This window comes from Crinia signifera, chromosome 3 (genome assembly GCF_055691185.1).
Source record: "Crinia signifera chromosome 3, ASM5569118v1, whole genome shotgun sequence".
NCBI lineage: Eukaryota > Metazoa > Chordata > Amphibia > Anura > Myobatrachidae > Crinia > Crinia signifera.
Genome location: NC_139219.1, coordinates 43512173 through 43530025, shown reverse-complemented (window position 1 = coordinate 43530025; position 17853 = coordinate 43512173). Strand labels below are relative to the sequence as shown.

Below are 17853 nucleotides of genomic sequence, written 5' to 3'. Positions count from 1 at the left end.
GGATAGCGCGCATCACTGCAGGGACCCCGCTGCCAGATCACACAGCGCCGCAGGTACCCCCCCCCCCGTAGGCACCGGGGCGCCCCACCCCCCCTCGCCTGGGGCGCTCCGGTGCCTTGCACCGGCCCTGGCTACAATGTAGCAAGTTTCGCTGTGCTTCTTGTATAGACTCAGTCGCACACACATACTGTATATATACAAGTGTCACATATGAAACTAATCACAATCACTAAAACACAATCTCCTGATGCATTCTAGTTGCATTGTGTTGCAGCTAAGACGCATTTTCAGCTATGTTGCGGTAGCAGAGACCTGGCATAATGCAGACACATCTGTCTATCCTTTATACAACATCTTCAGTAACTTTAGTACTTGATTGTATTTTGGAAGGCAACAGTACCATTGTGCAGTAAGCTGAAACAGGAGCTGGCGGGAGTAAGTGAGTGAGTCTATGTCTATTGTTGTGGATAGTAACTAGATATGTAAAATATAACGGGACAGCGCTGTCTATTATGGAAGAACATATGATAATACCAATAAACAAGGCTGTGTCCTTCATACAGCCACCCTAACATTCAGGAATATATACCTCTGTAACATGGTGCTATAAAACACATTGGGACAAATGTAACAGGGCGTGAGAATTAGAAAGTGAGAGATTTTAGGAGAGTTTTCCAATTTTTTTAAACCAGAAATGATTTAAACTGGAAAATGAGGTTGATTTCGCCATGTAATTGATTGCCGCTTTAACCCCTTGAGTGGTGGGTTTTGCTGGGGCAGGGCAAACCTACCAGGGCAGGTTTGTCCTGCCCCAGCAAAACTCACCACAGTGCATAGGCTCCCTCCCACCCACTTGTCCGGGCACCCCCCTCACCGGAGCTCCTCTGCCGCTGCCCCAGCCGTCAGTCACAGCAGTGACCACAGGTGTCAGGCTCGGGGATGTTCAGGGTGGCTCGGGTGGACTCAGGCACCTGATTTGCTAAGCGCTCCCTAGTCCTCCAGAGCCTCCCCGAACATCCCGAGCCTGCCGCCTGCTCCCTGCAAATAATGGCAGCGGGGCAGCGGCGTATGATCGCTGGAGCAGAGACATGAGGGGCAGGGAGGGAAGAGGAGGTGGGGGGTGCCCAGACAGATGATGCGCCAGTGGTGCACAGCTGCAGGCACCACTGGCGCACACCTTGATATTAGTGGTATGTCCGGAAATTTTCCGGGACAGCCCGCTGCGGCAGCGCAGCTGAGCCCGGAAACTTTCCGGGCATACCACTCAAGTGGTTAAGAAAATTGGGAAAACTCTCCCAAAATCTCTCCCTTTCTGATATTCACACCCTATTACATTTGTCTCCAGTGTCGGGCTGGGGCATAAAGGGCCCACAACCGGATGAATGCAATGGTAGGGGTCCATGTATAGAGGTGTGGCCAGTCTCCAGAGGGGGTGTGGCAAGCCACCAAAGAAATTTGGCTAACCATTAGGCCAGGGGCACTAGATAAATATATAGTAAATGCTGCCAGTCCATGTATGATAATGTATCAGATAATAGCCCTGCACTGTATAAAATACAGGATAGTCCTGTGCAGTATAATATGTTTCCTCTGTGCGCCTGTGGTCCAGTCCAACCCTAAATGTCTCCCACAGAACAGTGTCCCCTATGGTTACATTAGCATGTTAAATATACCTGTCTTCTCTCTGCCTGGCAATAATGACTTCAGACAGCAGTTTCTTTCTCATGTAAGTCTGACGTGTTTACACAGCAAATAGAACGTGATTTTTTTCGCTGAGTACATAACATTCCTGTATATAGTCACCAGCAAAAAAAGTCCAAATGCAATGGGAAAAGTAAACCTAAGAATAAGTTAAGCACCGGTTATCCTAAGTGGAACAAAATAGAAATGCTATTAAATTCAAAACCATTGTTTTAATTCATGTCGCTTTGAAAACCCGCGACTTAATAAATATAACGCTTAATACTGTATCTTATCGATATACGTAAGGAATATTAAACGTCAAGCGACTGTACTTCAGTGAAACCATACAAAGGCTGCCATTGGGGATGCTAAAAAACTAAGCTGTGGAAAAGTCAGAGTTTGCAGAAAAGATGTCCGCTACAAAGGAAAAATATTCCCAGATGAGGACCCCATGTACGGAGAGATTAGCGAGTTTTACAAATGAATACAGTCTTCATTATTATTATATTACCTGTACAGTCTGCTTCCCATCACCTTTCACTATGTGACTCGTGGAATTTAATTCAATTTGACCCTGTGGTTTGCGGATTACATCACTCTGCATAAGAAAAATGCATTTACCTCAGTGCTGGATTAAAAACATGAATTAATTACAAACAATAACAATTAGTTCTCAAAAAAGTCTAAAACGAAAGGACAAAATTATGAAGTAGAGTTATAGAGTTAATTGGTGAAACTAGGTGTGCCAAATGGCTACTGTTATAGCTGGTACAGTGTTGTCTTTTTTATGGCTTGCAACGTCCAAACAGGGGCTGTACCGGGAACATTGTCTCTGATTGCTATAGATTTTTATAGCAGCGCTGTGATGCCACTCCCTTTTCCTCTGTCCACACCCCCTTTTTTCCTCTGTACCTGTTTTCATCTCTGAGATGTTGGAGGGTATTAGCACGTTCAAAAAGTTAGACTGTCCTCACTGGCAGAGGGCCTGTCTTGGGGGAAGCCCAAGGGTGTAACTACTATAGATGCAGGGGATGCAGCTGCTATGGGGCCCAAAGCTGAGGGGGGCCCATTTTACCCGTCAAAGTATCATATGCTGTATACATCATTTTTTAGCATTAGGCGATAAATGGGGCCCTTACAAACTTTTGCTATGGGGCCCACATGTATCTAGTTATGCCACTGGAAGCCTTTGTTTCACTGTGCGGTGTGCCCAACATCACCAGAGATGCTGAGCTGTCCCCGGAGACTCCGCCTTCACTGCTGGCTTCTTGTCAGTAATAGGAACTAATAACCACCCCCCCCCCCCCCACACACACACACACACACAAACCACCACCACCACCATAGTTTGTCAACATACAGTAGAAAAATGTATAAAATAACAATAATGGGACCTCCCCTGGTGTTCTAATCCATAGGTTGCAAACCTCCTTTCTAGGTAAGTGTGTCTTTTTATAATTTATAGTTGACATGCAGTAGTGTACCTAAGAGGTAGTAGTTTACTTACTGGAGATTTGTAGTATAGTAGTTCTCCACCCTTAAGTACAAACCATCTTCTCTTCCAGGTTTTTAATTTGCCTCCCATTTTTAACAAGTATCCCGATTTTTCCAAGAGCTCCTAAAATGTATAAAAATAATTATAATGTTAATTATATAAAGTCAGCGGTAAAACCAAACATTTCTACCGGAACCTATTTAAATCAGGACTGTCTACATGAAGACCATCAAGGGTCCTCCCCACCATGGGGTAAATTTACTAAGCGTTGTGTTTGTGTTCTCCTGAGTCATGTTTGCAAAACTGAGATTTACTAAAGGCAATTTGGTCTGAAATTCGCATGAAAAACAAGTTTTATATGGCAACAGATGATCAGAGCGACTATAGATTATTTATCATAAACAACAAAATACCCGACTTTACTAACTACCGCGAAAAACACATGGTATAAAAGAAGACTGCCAATTGAGAAACGCGTTTGTATCTAAAGAGAGATTCTATTCATCAAAGCTTCATTGTGATGTCTAAAAAAAGAGAACGGAACCACCGGCAGCAATGTGGCTGTGGGAAATACTGTGTGGCAGTGGTAGGATTTTCACATCTCATCAGTTCATACACATATAATAGGCAGAATAGTGGAAAATACCTTTGTAGTGCACATAAGGGATTATTTGTTATAGCTACTGTATCAGCGAAGGCAGTGCTGAATACAGCGGATAATATACGGCGCCTGGGAATCAGTATAATGCTTCACACAGTACTAAGCTTGCCCCAAGACTCCCATTGGCTAGTTTCACAGGAGTCTGGGGGCGGGATTTATACGTGTTGATTTCTGGGTGCTGCATGGTGCTTGCTGTATTCATTGCATATATTACATACATGTTCACATGTAAATTTCTATGTGCTAAGCAGTCCCCCCAGTGGCGTAACTCCCAGAGACAATGGAGTCACCTGCTTCTGACCTCCCAGCCCTGAAGGGGCACCTGCATGTACAGCAAAACCAGTATGGCTCACAGCGAGATCCAAGTGTGACCGCTGCTCTTCCAATACCCGCTGCTGAGTGAATTGGCTCTGTCCCAGGAGCCAGTGCTAACACCTCCAATAGGGGGCAGAACAGCTCCCGCCTGGTACTGCACAGCCTGCACTGCAGCAAGCGACTGTGAAACCGCTGCTGCTGCAGGACGGTGAGATGGGACCTGCCATTAAAAGCTGAAACTGAATTCTGCAGATGGCTGAATTTCTTGATTCTGACCATGACCCACCGGCATAGCTGGAACCCTGCCAATTCATTGCGGGCTCTGGTCCCTGTAGAGCAACTGAGAACGTTATGTATATAATTCTGTGAATCACATGTGGTTTATATACAAACACAAACAAACACACACACACACACCATATTTGTTTACCCTTTTTAATGGGGAGGGGGGGGGGGCTAACTCCAACTTGCCTCCGAGCAACTGGGATGAACGTATGCCTCTGCCCCCACCCCACCCCCGACATCGGTGCTGCAGCCACCACTGAAAGCTATTGTAATACTAGTCTGTAGCAGTTATAACATCAATGCCTTACTCATCTTATACTGAATTAAGTAATGATAATACAGGGAGTCCTATAACCAATGCAGAGACAATCCTGTGTCTTCTATACCCCATCGTAGTCTGACTGAAACTTCACCAGACTTTCCATGACTCCCTGCATATCTCTGTCCCTACTCTGAGATGTTTTTCTGGACAGAACTTGTAAATTCCTATGTGTTTAATTAATTCTGCATGTTGTACTATGTACAGCCCAATACACAGATGGCAGCACACATTGTAGCGGACTATTAATGCGGACAAGATAATCAGATAACAGCAAACAGATGATGTAGCAGGTCAGTTTAGTTCAACTCTCAGTTATTCCCCTTTCCTGTTTTTCCTTTGCTGGCGAGCTGGATGTGATTAGGTCGGGCCTATCTATTAAAGCGAATTCCCTCAAACCACGGGGAAATGGCAGTGTTTGCATGTTTTTGTTATCCCCATAATTTATATGTCAAATGCAATATATACCTCCCACATTATGCTCAATTCCACAGTTCTCCTTCCTCTCTGGGTATCTCATGCTGAGCTTGGTGGAATTTGCATCTAAATTCCAAACCACTAAATACACTCTTAAAAAAGGTGCATTTTCTTTAGGGGCAGAGATAGCCATATTTTATGCAGCCATGATATCGAGAAGAGCATTACAGACAATGGGGGGGGGATTCACATTGGCTCAGAGTACATTCGCTGCTTACCGAGCAGTTACACGCCGCCCACCGAGCGAACTCACAACACCCTTCCCCGCGCCAATGGCTGCCTTTGCATACCAATGGATGTGTACGCTCACACATCCGTTCGCCGGTGACCATCGAATGATTGTTCCACCCCTACGCAAATAAAAGTCAGTCTGGGCTGATTTTTATTTACGAGCCTGGAAGAAGACAAAGCGGGCGTCTGACGTCGTGTGAAATCATACGCCCGCCCTGAGCAGGCATCGACCCGCCTGTGTCCCTCTGGGCCGATGTCCGCCCACTCCATCCCTCCTGTACCTGTGCCAATGCCTCGACGAGTGTGATACCATAATGTTGACCTTGATAAATTTATTAAAATGAAAACTTTTTAATGGTGTTGGCAGCATACCTGTAAACATGCTGCTTTGTCAGCAGTAGAACTGTAAAGCCCTGTACACATGGGGTGACTTGAGTCCCGCGCTGAGCAAGGTGCATGCACTGTCTATCTTTGCGGGCGATGGCGACGCACAGGATAGCACTTCGTTATCGGGTGTACACATGGAGTGATCTCTGCTTCATTTGTAAGCAGTCTAGTCAGATGTGTATGTCCCTTAAGCATGTGACATGTAACTGTAAACAAGCCATTTTGTCAGCAGTGTATAAAAGGTCCATTCTCATTGGGCGATTATGCCCAGTGTGTATGGACAGCGGTGATCGCGTTCATCGCTGGGGGGATAGCCGATCAGTGCATACACACTGAGCGGCTTTCCCCCTGTCTGGCGCCGACGGAGGGGGGAGGGCGGCATTGCATAGCGCAGTGCTATGCAAAGCCGTCCTCAAAGCCGCTCATCTGGTGGTATAACTGGTATGCTGCTTTTGTCCTCAGTATAACTGTAAACATGCCACTTTGTCAGCAGTATAACTGTCAACATACTGCTTTTGTCAGCAGAGTAATGGTAAACATGCTGCTTTCTCAGTGGTATAACTGTAAACATGCTACTTTGTCAGCAGTATAACTGTAAACATGATACTTTGTCATCAGTTTAACTTAAATGAAAGCAGGTGACATGTAACTGTAAACATGCCGCTTTTATCCTCAGTATAACTGTAAACATGCCACTTTGTCAGCAGTTTAACTTAAATGAAAGTAGGTGACGTAAAGGTAAGCACCTGTAAATGTGCCTTTTTTGGCAGCAGAATAACTGTAAACATGTCACCTTTATCCTCAGTATAACTGTAAACATGCTGCTCTCTCAGCGGCAACTGTAAACATGCCACTTTGTCAACAGAATAACTGTACACATGCTGCTTTCACAGCGGTTTTGTCAACAGATGAACTGTAAACATTCTGCTTTCTCATTGGTATAACTGTAAACATGACACTGTCAGCAATATAACTGTAAACATTTTGCTTTTGTCAGCAGTATAACTGTAAATGTATCACTTTGTCGGCAGTTTAACTTCAATGAAAGTAGGTGACGTAAAGGTAAGCAACGGTAAATGTGCCATTTTTGTCAGCAGAATAACTGTAAACATGCCAATTTCTCAGTGGTATAACTGTAAACATGTCGCCTTTATCCTCAGTATAACTGTAAACATACTGCTCTCTCAGCGGCAACTGTAAACCGCTGTGAAAGCAGCATGTGTACAGAATAACTGTACACATGCTGCTTTCACAGTGGTTTTGTCAACAGAATAACTGTAAACATTCTGCTTTCTCAGTGGTATAACTGTAAACATGACACTGTCAGCAATATAACTGTAAACATTATGCTTTTTTTTCAGCAGTATAATGGTGTGTACACAAGGAAGATGTGCCTTAAGATCCTATCCATGATCCGATCAGATAGGATCGTGGATAGGATCTTAAGGCACATCCGATTTGCATCCTATCATGACTATATAGTGCAGATCTGCACTATATAGACAAGGCAGCCAAGACTTTCTGGCTTCCGATATGTGAACGCGCATCGGGATCGCAAGGGTTAAAACCCTTGCGATCTGCATCCGATTCTGATCCTCATGAGACTAATGAAGACGTTCTGATTGGCTGGCTTAGGAGGATGACATTGCTTTCTGCTTTGTAAAGGGAACAGACACACTGAACTAAAGGATAAACTCTGGAAAAAAGGAATAATCAACTTGTGTTGCATTTTAAGCAATGCTGATCTTGCTGCTTTATAAAATCTAACACTGGTAATAATTCAGTAAATCTGTTGGGCAGAAATGATTTTGTGGAAAATATGTTGTGTATAGGAGCCGGTCAGTATTTCTCCCCATGTGTCTTACATTTTTGTTATTGTCACTTGATGAGGAACAGGTTTTTGGAAGCTTCTGTTCTGGTTCTGAGAATTCGCTGTCAATGGAGTAAGCATCAGGAGGAATAGCATAGTCGCTGTCTGATGTCATGGAGGAGAATGATATGCCTGCAGGGATAGAGAACATTTCAATTTATCTCTCCAGCTTTATATTCACATGCAGCAGACAGATGTTCTACATTCTAACAAGATCAAAGACCACTTCATAACAAGAAGGCATGTATTACGTACAAGGTAGTACCCTGCTCGCAGTTCTAGTGGGGCCCACACATGGGGAGAGTTTAGTCAACAGGGGAGCTCAGGAAAATCGCTCAGCACATCGATGTGTCCGCGATGTGTGCTGAGCGATCTGTCAGGGCCAGTTATCCGGTGAGAACATTGGCCCTGAAGGGCAAACTAACTAGATTTATCCAGCATGCTGATTCGTAATTTGCAGGCAATAGCGATGCGCTGGCTATCTCTATGGCCCCTACACATGGAGCGATGAAGGGGAATTTTCTAAGCGATCTAGACAAATTTCTAACAGTGCGTACACACGGTTAGATTTGGAGTTCGATTGAATTTCGATTGGATTTCTACTGTATAGTCTTGCCTGGCAAGACTATTTTTTATTTTTTTTCCACTGAAGCTGAACTCGTATCGGGATCGAATCTGCATCCAATGCTGCTAAAAGCATCCGATGTGCATTCGATTTTGATTCCATTTTGCTTCTGTAAGCAAAATCGAATAGAAAAAAAAAAGTGGAAATCTCACTGTGTGAACTCCCTATTAGAAAATGCCCCTGAAATCGCCACGTGTGTAGGCCCCATAAGCCCAAAGCTGGATACACACAATAAGATTGTCTGTCCAATTTTTCTGGGTGGAATGAAAATTTGTTAATGTATGGGAGTAAATGACAATTGACCATTTGCTCCCAAACACTGGAAAACGGACAAAAATGGACGTTCATACAAATTGATTTGACCAATTTAACCAAACAATCATTTTGCCCATTTCCTGTTTCTTAGAGCAAATAGTTGATTGACATTTGCACCTATATCTATTACAGGGTGACAGAAACTCAAAGAAAATATGGGCCTGGAATTGCATTCACTTGTTCCCTAATATGTTACCAGCTGCTGCCAATTAACATTTACAGTCTACCAGAAACATCTGTTCTGAATCCTAAACGTGAACAAATAACTTTGTTTCCAGGTTCCCACCTATTATTAGACCCACATGTAGCATCTACTACATAGGACTGAGGCTATTACCGTATATCTCCTTATGACGCATGCTTTTACAGAGGTAATCTCCTTATGTAATCAAAGTACATGGTGCCACAAATTAACTCTACAAGATCTAATTTTTATTTATTTAAGATATTGTAAAGTAAACTCATGACAGCCAGCAGGAGGCGTAGAACTGGAGTGCTCTGCAGACTGCAGATGATGTTGAGTAGGCATGCTGTGGGACACAGTTGTGTGCGCTGCAGAACAGTATGAGGGTGAGTAACATGTCACTGTATGCAGTGCTGAGGGTAGGAGACTACATCAGACGCAGAATGCAATTGGTAACCCAGATGAGTGGAGTCAGATTCAGAATGCATTTGGCAACTGCTGCAGACTGGTACCGGATCTGCCATGAGAGAAGTGTTGTTCTGGCAATGAACATAGCACTGGTCAGGATTTAAATAGGAAACTCCTTGGGACAATTGGCAGCACTGCCGGTTGGTTAAGGTCATGTGGCCAAATCCAAGATGGCAGAACCCAAGCTTTGCCACTGTGGGAACTGCCATGAGAGAATGCTAGGCCCACATGCGGATGGGCAGAGTCATTGATCAAGAATGCCATCCATTACTAGAAGAGTTGGCCATGAGATGACACTGCCATATCCAGTAACTAGGGCTAGGACCCTGACCTGTGACATCTATCTCATTCAACTGGAAACAATCTCATATACTGTATATCCACTTGTACCTATTGCATACTTTTTAACTATATATCAGCATCTTTCTATCTGCAGATGTGTCCTCATACACTATTGCTGCAGTAGCGTCAAACATCCCTTCTCCTGCATCTCAGTTTGTGCAGTCTTTTTTGCATCTTTACTCTAATGTGCGTCTTAATCACAATGTGATGCAGCAAAACTGCTTCATGTGACTGCACTGATTGATTTGATATGTAACACTTGTACATCTCAATCTGTATTCAATGCGCTATGATGCAATGGCTGCAGATCTTTTTTACTTTGTGCTTCGGTTACAATATAACACTGTAGCATATAGATAATATGGTTGCATATAAAATCAATCGGCACAATCCTTTGAAACGGTGTTGTCAAATCCCACTGCATTGAAGACGCACATTTGAGTAAAAAATAAGTTATATTGCTTAGCGTTACTCACTCCCTCCAGGTTTCTTGCCCCACGTGATGTCTTGAGGACTGGCGGCGCATTAATTCTTGGGCGAGTTTTTCAGCAGGTGAAAGAAACGTCAAAGATTCGCCTTTCGGTATTCAATCACGGGCATGTTCGCCCATTTTTGAGTACATTTTTACCATTTCACTGTTTGTTTGTTTTTGTGAAGGGGCATCTATCTATTTATCTATCTGTTCCAATCATTTTTGTGCAATGTGACACTACCTGTGCACAATGCTTACCAATTGCAGAGAGTTTGATCAATTTTAATGATCTATATATTTATAATTATCTATATCTATATTTATAAATAAAATAACATCACAAGTGATACAATAAAGCTTAAAATGCACATGTTACCTACAGAAAGGGAGGTGCCATTTTGTAGGCTAAACAAAGCAGTCAGTTGACTATGAAACAGTGGGCCATTAATATTTGCCCATGAAGTATCTCACTGATGTCAATGGTTCCTCAGGAAGTAACAGTTGGCATTCCAAATAGCGCCTTGGTAGCAAGTGCCCCTGTTGTGCAACATTAGAAAAATGCTACATCCCCTTCCAGTTGTCATTCACATACAGATGGGTCCACCGTTATCTTACCAACATCTTGCCGATATTCTTGTGCACCTGTAACCCATTTAAGGGAGCGCATGCACAAGGCATTCCCTAGGGGAAGCGGGTGTATACTCATGGGTAAATTTACTAAGATGGGAGTTCTATTGAAGATGGGCTGTGGCTCATAGCAACCAATCAGATTCTACTTCTTATTTATTTAGCACCTTCTAGAAGATAACAAATGGAATCTGACTGGTTGCTAAGGGCAACATCCCATTTTCAATCGAACTCCGAAGTTAGAAAATTTACCCCTCAGTGTTTGTGCATGGCCAAGGGCACACTGGTCATGGCAAATGACCCGCGTTTCTAAATTATAAAGGGGTGGATGAGTACGGTACTTGATGCTTTGTTGTTATATTACATACATATTAACAACTTTATTTATTTATAAGGATACCCGTCTTATAAACGCAGTGATGGTGGCCATTTTGTGAACTAAAGCAATCATGACAATACCATGGATCACTTCATCAGCAACTGGTGTTCTCATGTTCTATTTCTGGTATAGTTTTTGCTAAAATGCAGTGCACTCACCTCGTTTCAGAGCTCGTGGACTTCCTGCTTCACTCTGATTCCGACAGTCTGACTCGGAGGTCCGTGAGCTGGAACGAGAGCTGACTTCTTCCTCAGATCCCGATGAGTCCTCCAAAGGACTGGTGCTTATTTGTGTCGCTTTCTGCATAACACGGAATATAAAATATGAAAACTAATAACTCCTTTTATCAAATATAAAAAAAGGCTAATGCTCGTTGGTGTGCCGGCAACCTTTATGGCATCCACACACACACGCACGCACCTACACACACACAGCTGGAATTCTATACAAATATTAAATAACAATATACTTTAATACTGTACAAATTGCATATCCATACCCCTTTCAATGTGGTGTAGACAGGAGAGGTCATGTTCTTGTATATGAGAGATGTGTAGACACCAGATGTTGAACATGCCGTCATTGTGGTACCTACTAAAAAAAGGGTATTTTTTCCTGCTTTTACATAATATGACACAGTATTACCAATGTTAAAACAACAGCATTTCAATATGAAAATGTTCTCTCTTTTTATTGTTTTGAAAACACTGAGATTGTTTGTGCATTGTGCTTCTAAAGAGCAGATACGTGCAGTACAGCAGGTCTCACGTTTACCATAAATGGCTTCACCATAAAACTACTCCTCTATTGCCGGCTGCTCAATTGTTGTGGACCGTGCGGCAGACCCCATGGTGGCTTGGAGGAGCTTGGAGGAGCGGGAGCCAGCAGGGTCTGTGGTGGTCGCCAGCACTTGTCAGGTGAAACGCGGCTCCAACTCCGCCCGCGTCTTTACAGCCCCTGCACAGCCCCAGCCGCTCCCCGTCCGCCTCCCTGGGGAACAACACAGAATCCGCCCTCCCGCATGGCACCCGCTCTCCCCACTTCTCCCCTATCTGCACAGCAGTCAGCAGCCCGGAGGTGGCCAGAGACCTCCCCATAGAGGACAAACGGTCAAAGATCTCCCCGCAGAGGTGAGAATTGGACCCCTGGCTCCGAGGTCAGTGCGGCAGCGCAGGTGTGTTGCATGAAGGCTGCAGGATTGGTCAGATGGAAGTCCCAGCATGCCCTGTGCATCTATGCCCACTCACAGGACCCAGCAATCAGAAACACTGCCTAGTGGGAGGAATGACTGGTACATTCCCAATCTCATAACTTCACGGAGCAACAGGAGGATGGAGGGAGGGGAGCGAATGCAAAAGAGAGAATTGTTGGCAGCTGTACTGTATTTCATTTTGTCAGTCACCTACTGCACACTATTGGCAGCAGCAGTCGTAGCAGATCTTCTAAGCCACAGCCATGGCCCACTTCCACTGACCCCACTGTGACCCATGTTTCCAGGTATACAGCTGGTCTGGGGGCCGGTGATGAAGTGCTGGGTATAGATAGTAGGGTATAGAGGAGTCACTTATGTAGTACAGCTATAGCAAGGTCAGTGGTGTAAGATATAGAGGTGTTAGTGACGTAGGGTGTAGAGGGGTCAGTGATGTAGTGTAGGGTGTAGAGGGGTCAGTGATGTAGTGTAGGGTATAGAGAGGTCAGTGATGTAGTGTAGGGTGTAGAGGGGCCAGTGATGTAGTGTAGGGTGTAGAGGGGTCAGTGATGTAGTGTAGGGTATAGAGGGGTCAGTGATGTAGTGTAGGATGTAAAGGGGTCAGTGATGTAGTGTAGGGTATAGAGGGATCAGTGATGTAGTGTAGGGTGTAGAGGGGTCAGTGATGTAGGGTATAGAGGGGTCAGTGATGTAGAGTAGGGTGTACAGGGGTCAGTGATGTAGTGTAGAGGGGTCAGTGATATAGTGTAGGGTGTAGAGGGGTCAGAGATGTAGTGTGGGGGCCAGTGATAGGCCAGTGATGTAGTGTAGGGTGTAGAGGAGTCAGTGATGTCGTGTAGGGAGTAGAGGGGTCAGTGAGGTATAGAGGAGTCAGGAGCCAGCCTAATCCTCCCCACTAATGCTTAACCCTATCCTACCTACCCTGTAGCCTAACCCTCCCCGCTAGTACCTAACCCACCTGCCATGCAGCCTAAATGTAACCCTCCCTCCTGCACTCTAACGCTGACCCTCCCCACCAGTGAAGTGAGGCCGCACATACTTTTTGATATGTGCATTTTTTATTTTTTTTATATCTGTTGGTGGGGCACATTTTACTGTTAAAACTGGGAGGGGGGGGGGGGGGCACGCAGCAAACTTTTTTTTGGCTTGGGGAGCAAATTGTATAGTTACGCCACTGGCTTTGCAGTTAGCTGAATGTGGTTCTGTGTTCACAATGTCCACCTGCCAGAGCTTTGATCCCTAGTAGCATTTGTACTTAGTGCCTGGCAGACAAACAATTCTAATACTAATCTTTGTTTTCAGTCCAAATGGAAATGTTAACATACATTTTTGAAAATATTGTTTCAAAACAAAAATAATGTAAAACACAAATGTTTACACGGACCACAAATGTCAGACCACAAACCACAAGGTTCCAGCACAGTTGTGTCTTCAATTCAAATAAAAACAATTCAAATGTTTAAAAAAATAAATAAATCACAAATTAAACTTGCAAATTTGAAACAGGGTCTACTGGGAACTGTACTGCAACAAATTAGTAACATGTAATCACATTTTCAAGCACCTCTACTAACTAGGTAATATCATTATGATCAGTGATAATACTTGTCAGACCACTGAAAGTGCGCAAAGTAGAAGTGTTGGCATATAGTAGAAAATGAAAAACTTACTTTTGATGTTAGGATCCACAGAAACTTCAGACATTCTCATGCCAGACTTGGCAATAGAATATATTCGATTTTCCTGTTAGTAAATTTCAGAGTTATAAATCAGGAAACAAATTCCATAATCCTAAACAATTCCTTATGGGTCTTCTCAAACTCCGTCCTCAGGACCCTACACAGTTCACGTTTTCCAGCTCACCTGACAGGTGTACTCAATACTCACTGACCCATTTTAAAAGATCCAAAAGTGGAGCCTATTATTTTACTTGATTCTGCAAGGACACTTGCAAAACATGCACTGTGTGGGGTCCTGTGGACCGACTTTGAGCAGCTGTGCACTAGGCGATTAGCAGCTGTGCCTACAAGCAAACTATATAGCGCATACAAACTGAACGATATAGTTTACCAATATCATTCAGTGAGGTCACGGGGTCCCCCTCTGTGCATGCAGTTGCTGACAATATTGCCAGATTGAGTTGCATGTATCGCTCACAGGGGCCCATCTGAGTGATATTTTTAAAAAAACTCATCTAGCGTGTAGGAGCTTTACTGTGATCTCTGGGGAGGAGTCCTTTCCCTGTGATGATGCAGGGGAAATGTTTATTGTCCACTATGGCGGGGTAAACACTACCCAATGCAGCGTCTTTCACCGTTACACCAAACAAATATGCTGTACAATCCGACATGCTTGACCTATAATGCAGGCCCAGCATAACATAGAGAATAAACATTTTCCAGCCAGATAATGTTGAAAAGGTCTTAAACTTTATGTTTCAAGAAAATTATCAATAGTGACGCTTTTGATGATATAAGCAGGGGTGTGCCACAAAGTTATGCGCCCATTCCAAGAGACTGCACCCCCTTTCCCAGGTACTCTTGCTTTGTCATGAGCAAGATTCTGAATGCAGCCTAAAATGTTAGGAGGTGTGCATATAGTCCTGTCAGTATTTGCCTTATTTAAATCTGCTAATACTCGTAATTATTGGAGAGATTTTCTAACCTTCTAAAGAGAAAGTGGAGGTGTTTCCCATAGCAACCAATCATATTCTAGATATCCTTTTTGTAGATTTCTATATTTGTATACTGAAGTTGGCACCAACAATAAAGTATAGGTGCATACACACGGGGGGACATATATTGCTAGCAATATATTGCTGAGCAATATATTGCTCAGTGTCTCCTTTTCATCAGCGACCAGAGATGTCGCTGATGAGAAGGAACCTCTGCTGGGGGAGCCGCAGAGGTAATTAGCTGGTCGCTCCTGCGACCAGCGATTACAATGGGGCTTAACGCGGGAGCGCGCACGATTTATCGCCGGGGCACACTTCCATCACTGGCAATATGGTCGCCTGCGACCATATTCCCAGCGATTATAGCCCGTATAGCCCCCGTGTGTACACAGCATATGAGATGACTTTTGTAGAGTTAACAAGCATCGTAAAATCTGTTTGTCCTTTTTTTACTATATACAGTACAGGTTGAGTATCCCTTATCCAAATATCCGTTATCCAAATTATTCCGAAAACCATACATTGCAGAAAGTGAAAAAAAAATAATATTTCTTGCTAAAAACCTACTGGGGACATCTGTAACAGCACTACTGAAGACATGATATGTAACTGGCACTAAATATATGCAAGAAAATGATTGCTTGGCATTTAAATTCAGTGCCTGAGATAGTACACAGACTTTGTGTCATGTTTTAAAACCTTGTTTCATGCACAAATACAATCTATTTTTGTGTATCTCATGTGTTTGATGTGTTTGTACAACATAAATGCAAGATACCTAATGATACATCATTGACATATAAAAATATTATGAAATACGGAATAATCCCTTATCCAAAATTCTTCTGGTCCCGAGCATTTTGGATAAGGGATACTCAACCTGTACTTCAAGTGCACCAACCCAGCAATATTATCCAGTACCATTTAAATGTGGCCACATATAGTACTATTTCATTATTGTTAGTAGTCATACACTATCTGGCTTCAAGTGCATAAAACATGGTAACAGGTCCAATTAACACAGAACATAGTATGAAGAAAAACAGTAAAAAAAATCATGTAATACACTGTAATTACCCACGAAGGAAACCGGTGCAATGGTGGAGTTGGTGGTTTGGAACAATAAATCTTATCTGGTGAGCTCACAGTGTTCTGGTCTACAGCATGATTGTCTTTTACATCATATGAAAATAAACCATCATCGTATCCAGTGTCCATCTTCTGGATAATGTTACTACCCTGCTCATCAACCAAGTCAATGTTTGTCTCCTGTGGCCTGAATGGCTTCACCATACTTATCGCATTCCTATCCTTACCAAACATCCTGTCCGAGCTCATTTGAGGTTGGCTTAGGTGCTTTTTGGCCATATTTGAATTTATACTTAAGATATTAGGAGTTCGTTGCTTAGGTGAAGGTAAGTTGGTTACCACGTCTTTTGAGTTGGTACACGTTGGTCCGGATGTCACAGAACTTGATATGTTTGATGAAGAGATAGTTGGTGTCAATTCTTGGCTTGGGGTAGTAGCATCACTGGGGCAGAATGAGTAGTTTGAGACATGACTTTGAGTTTTAGAATTTAATTCATCAGATGAGGTGTCCAGTTTTGACCTTTGACTTGAAAATGTAAAATATTTTTTGCCACCCATGTTATTACTCTTTTGTAATCCTCTATGCAATGTATACAACTGAACTTGTTCGCAGATAGATGAACCCATGTTATCATCCTCACAAGCAGAGTTGCTTTCTTCTGAAGCTGTTAGATACATGTCACTTCCACATTTTCCATTCTGGTTGCCTTCTTCAGAGGTTTGGCTGGACAAAGATGACACACATCTGGCTTTGTTCTGAGACTTCTTTATGTCTTCTTCAGAGCTCCAGTCACTTACAGTAATACTAGGTATATCTGATGCTGCCCTTCCCTTGGCTGGTCTTTCTATAGCACTGATGTTTTGTAGTATAGATGTTTGTGATGCCAAGCCATCATGCCATTGGTGGCTGGGGAATTTTTCTTTTGTTTTGTGTTCTGTAGGTAAAAAAATAATAATTCAGATTTGTCTGGTTTCCATGTATGTTACTCATCTATATGTAACACATAAATATAACAATGGCCCATGATCAGATATGCCATGATAGTACTATACTGTGATTAGCACTTATGAATATACAGAAGAGCAGACATCTCCCCCTAACCTTGCCTGATTTGTTTGTGACCTTCAAATTACTTTGAAATATAGGGAAAATGTAGCTTCACAAAGAGGACAATCAGTAGACTAGACCGTTGGAGTCCAACTGGTTTATTGCATAAGAGGCCTATATTTGTCTGATAACATTGACTTAGAAATCTTGTACTTATGAAGCATCTTCATATATTGTATAATAGTATTTTAATAAACAATACAAATCATGTAAAAATTAATTTATGATACGCAAACAATTTCATTTGCGTTAAGTCTTAAGGGTATTTAATCCATGCCAAATTTTCCGGCAGGTGAAAAATCTGCAATTTTTACCCATTTTTCGACTGGCCTTATTCAATCTCTATGCCAATTTTTTGCCTGGGTGAAAAATCCAGCACGAGCAGAAACCAAGTGGATCAGCAAATCCGCGCCCAATTCATGTGTTTTATCGATTTCACAGGCATTTTCACACAAATTGGGTCTATTTTCACCCATAACGATCAAACCCCCCCCACACCCCACCCCCCCCCCCCCCCAAAAAAAAAATGTGAAAAGGTACAGGGAAAACATACTAAAAAACTGTGATTGAATAAATATCAGTGAATAATTGCTGGTTTTTTTTTTTCGCCTGGTGAAATAAACGGCAATGATTGATT

The 17853-nt window shown here is 43.0% G+C and overlaps 1 protein-coding gene across 2 annotated transcripts in view; it reads right to left on the bottom strand.

Moving 5' to 3' along the window:
* Positions 1-17853, bottom strand: part of PLEKHH2 (pleckstrin homology, MyTH4 and FERM domain containing H2) — a 129425-nt gene that overhangs the window by 41332 nt on the left and 70240 nt on the right. Inside the window, exons 8-14 of one of the 2 annotated variants that reach the window (XM_083175705.1) lie at positions 16097-17043; positions 14016-14088; positions 11635-11726; positions 11294-11435; positions 7719-7855; positions 3191-3301; positions 2195-2281 (exon numbers count right to left, since the gene is read on the bottom strand). In XM_083175705.1, coding sequence (XP_083031831.1) covers positions 2195-2281; positions 3191-3301; positions 7719-7855; positions 11294-11435; positions 11635-11726; positions 14016-14088; positions 16097-17043 — 1589 coding nt within the window. Of the gene's footprint in view, positions 1-2194; positions 2282-3190; positions 3302-7718; positions 7856-11293; positions 11436-11634; positions 11730-14015; positions 14089-16096; positions 17044-17853 lie in introns of both variants that reach the window. The other variant, XM_083175706.1, reaches the window with a different exon arrangement.